This window comes from Homarus americanus, unplaced genomic scaffold (assembly GCF_018991925.1).
Source record: "Homarus americanus isolate GMGI-L3 unplaced genomic scaffold, GMGI_Hamer_2.0 scaffold22163, whole genome shotgun sequence".
Classification (NCBI taxonomy): domain Eukaryota; kingdom Metazoa; phylum Arthropoda; class Malacostraca; order Decapoda; family Nephropidae; genus Homarus; species Homarus americanus.
The window spans coordinates 7,680-10,000 of record NW_024753061.1 but is presented as its reverse complement, the minus strand read 5'-3'; the positions used below and the strand labels follow the sequence as shown (position 1 = coordinate 10,000).

At 64.6% G+C, this 2,321-nt stretch overlaps 1 protein-coding gene across 1 annotated transcript; it reads left to right on the top strand.

The window, feature by feature from the left end:
- The first annotated feature begins 416 nt into the window (after positions 1-416).
- Positions 417-1,085, top strand: LOC121855249 (extensin-like). Its single transcript, XM_042350134.1, has one exon. It carries the CDS (start codon positions 417-419, stop codon positions 1,083-1,085), a length of 669 nt encoding a protein of 222 aa, XP_042206068.1.
- Positions 1,086-2,321: the final 1,236 nt, after the last annotated feature.

Genomic DNA, 2,321 nt, shown 5'->3' with positions numbered 1-2,321 from the left:
CCATCACAGCCGACGCCAACACCACAGCCGCCCTCCACCGAGCCATCACAGCCGACGCCAACATCACCACAGCCGCCCCTCACAACATCTCACCTCCACCACAGGCCATCACAACCGACGCCAACACCACACCACAGCCGCCCTCACAACATCTACCCTCACCGCCCGAGCCATCACAGCCGACGCCTACCACCACAGCCGCCCTCACAACATCTCACCCCTCACTGAGCCATCACAGCCGACGCCAACACCGGCACCTCACCAAACTCCCCGACGCAACACCAGCCGCCCTCCCAACATCAGCCTCACCCCATCGCGACGCCAACACCACCACAGCCGCCTCACACCTCACCGCACCACCATCCAGCGACGCCAACACCACCACAACCGCCTCCAACACCTCCACCCCTCACACCATGAGCCATCCAGCCGACGCCAACACCACCAACGCCCTCAACACCTCCCTCCTACCAGGCCCCATCACAGCCGACGCCAACACCACCACAGCCGCCCTCACCAGAGCCATCGCCGACGCCAACACCGACCCCCAACACCGCCCCTCCTGCCCCCCCTCACCCCTCCACCCAAGCCATCACCGGCCCAACACCACCAGCCGCCCTCACAACCTCCACCCACCGAACCATCACGGCCCGACACCAACCAGCCCCTCACAACACCTCACCCTCACCCATCACAACCGACGCAACACAGACGAACCTCACGCCCACACCCATCACATCGACCCAACACCACCTCACCCCTCACCCCAGGCCATCACCAACGCCACCGCCCCCAACCTCACCCCTTACACCGCAGGCCATCACAGCCGACGCCTTACCACACCCGCCTCACACTCACCCTCACACCAAGCCATCACAGCCGACGCCAACACCACAGCCGCCCTCGACACTCCCCCTCACCAGCCATCACAGCCGACGCCACCCCCAGCCGCCCTCCCGACCATCGACGCCAACACCACCACCCTCAATCACCTCACCGCCAGGCCATCAGCCGACGCCAACACCACCACAGCCGCCCTCACAGGCCATCACGCGCCCTCCCCTCACCTCACGCAGGCCATCTGACGCCCACCCACCGCCTCACCACACCACACGGCCGACACATCACCCCCCCCAGCCATCGACGCCAACACCACCTCACCTCACCAAACACCGACGCCAACACCACCGCCAACCCTCCATGAGCCATCACAGCCGACGCCAACACCCCCCCCCACCAGGCCATCGACCGACCCAACTCACCCCTACACCGGAGCCATCACAGCGACGCCTTCCACCGCCCTCACAGCCATCACAACCCACACCCAAACCATCACAGCCGACGCCAACACCACCACAAGCCTCCCAAGACCATCCAGCGACGCCAACACCACCCCTCACGCCCGCACCCCCTCACCCCGCCAGGCCGTCACAATAAGCCACAACCACCCCCACCCACACACACCCCACACCATGAGCCATCACCGACGCCACCCACCGCCCCGCCATCTCAACGCCAACACCACCCGCCTCCACCGAGCCATCGACGCCAACACCACCACAGCCGCCTCACCACCATCACCACGAACCCACAGCCCCCTCACCAAAAGACATCACAAGCGACGCCAACACCACCACAGCCGCCCTCACAACACCTCACCACACCATGAGCCATCACAGCCGACGCCAACACCACCACAGCCGCCCTCACAACACCTCACCCTCACACCATGAGCCATCACAGCCGACGCCAACACCACCACAGCGCCGCCCTCACGACACACCTCACCCTCACACCAAGAGCCATCACAGCCGACGCCAACACCACCACAGCCGCCCTCACACCAAGAGCCATCACAGCCGACGCCAACACCACCACAGCCGCCCTCACAACACCTCACCCTCACACCATGAGCCATCACAGCCGACGCCAACACCACCACAGCCGCCCTCACAACACCTCACCCTCACACCATGAGCCATCACAGCCGACGCCAACACCACCACAGCCGCCCTCACAACACCTCACCCTCACACCAGAGCCATCACAGCCGACGCCAACACACCACCACAGCCGCCCTCACAACACCTCACCTCACACCATGAGCCATCACATGACGCCAACACAACCACAGCCGTCTCACACCATGAGCCATCACAGCCGACGCCAACACCACCACAGCTGCCCTCACACCATGAGCCATCACAGCTGACGCCAACACCACCACACCTCACCACACCATGAGCCATCACAGCCGACGCCAACACCACCACAGCCGCCCTCACAACACCTCACCCTACACCATGAGCCATCACAGCCGA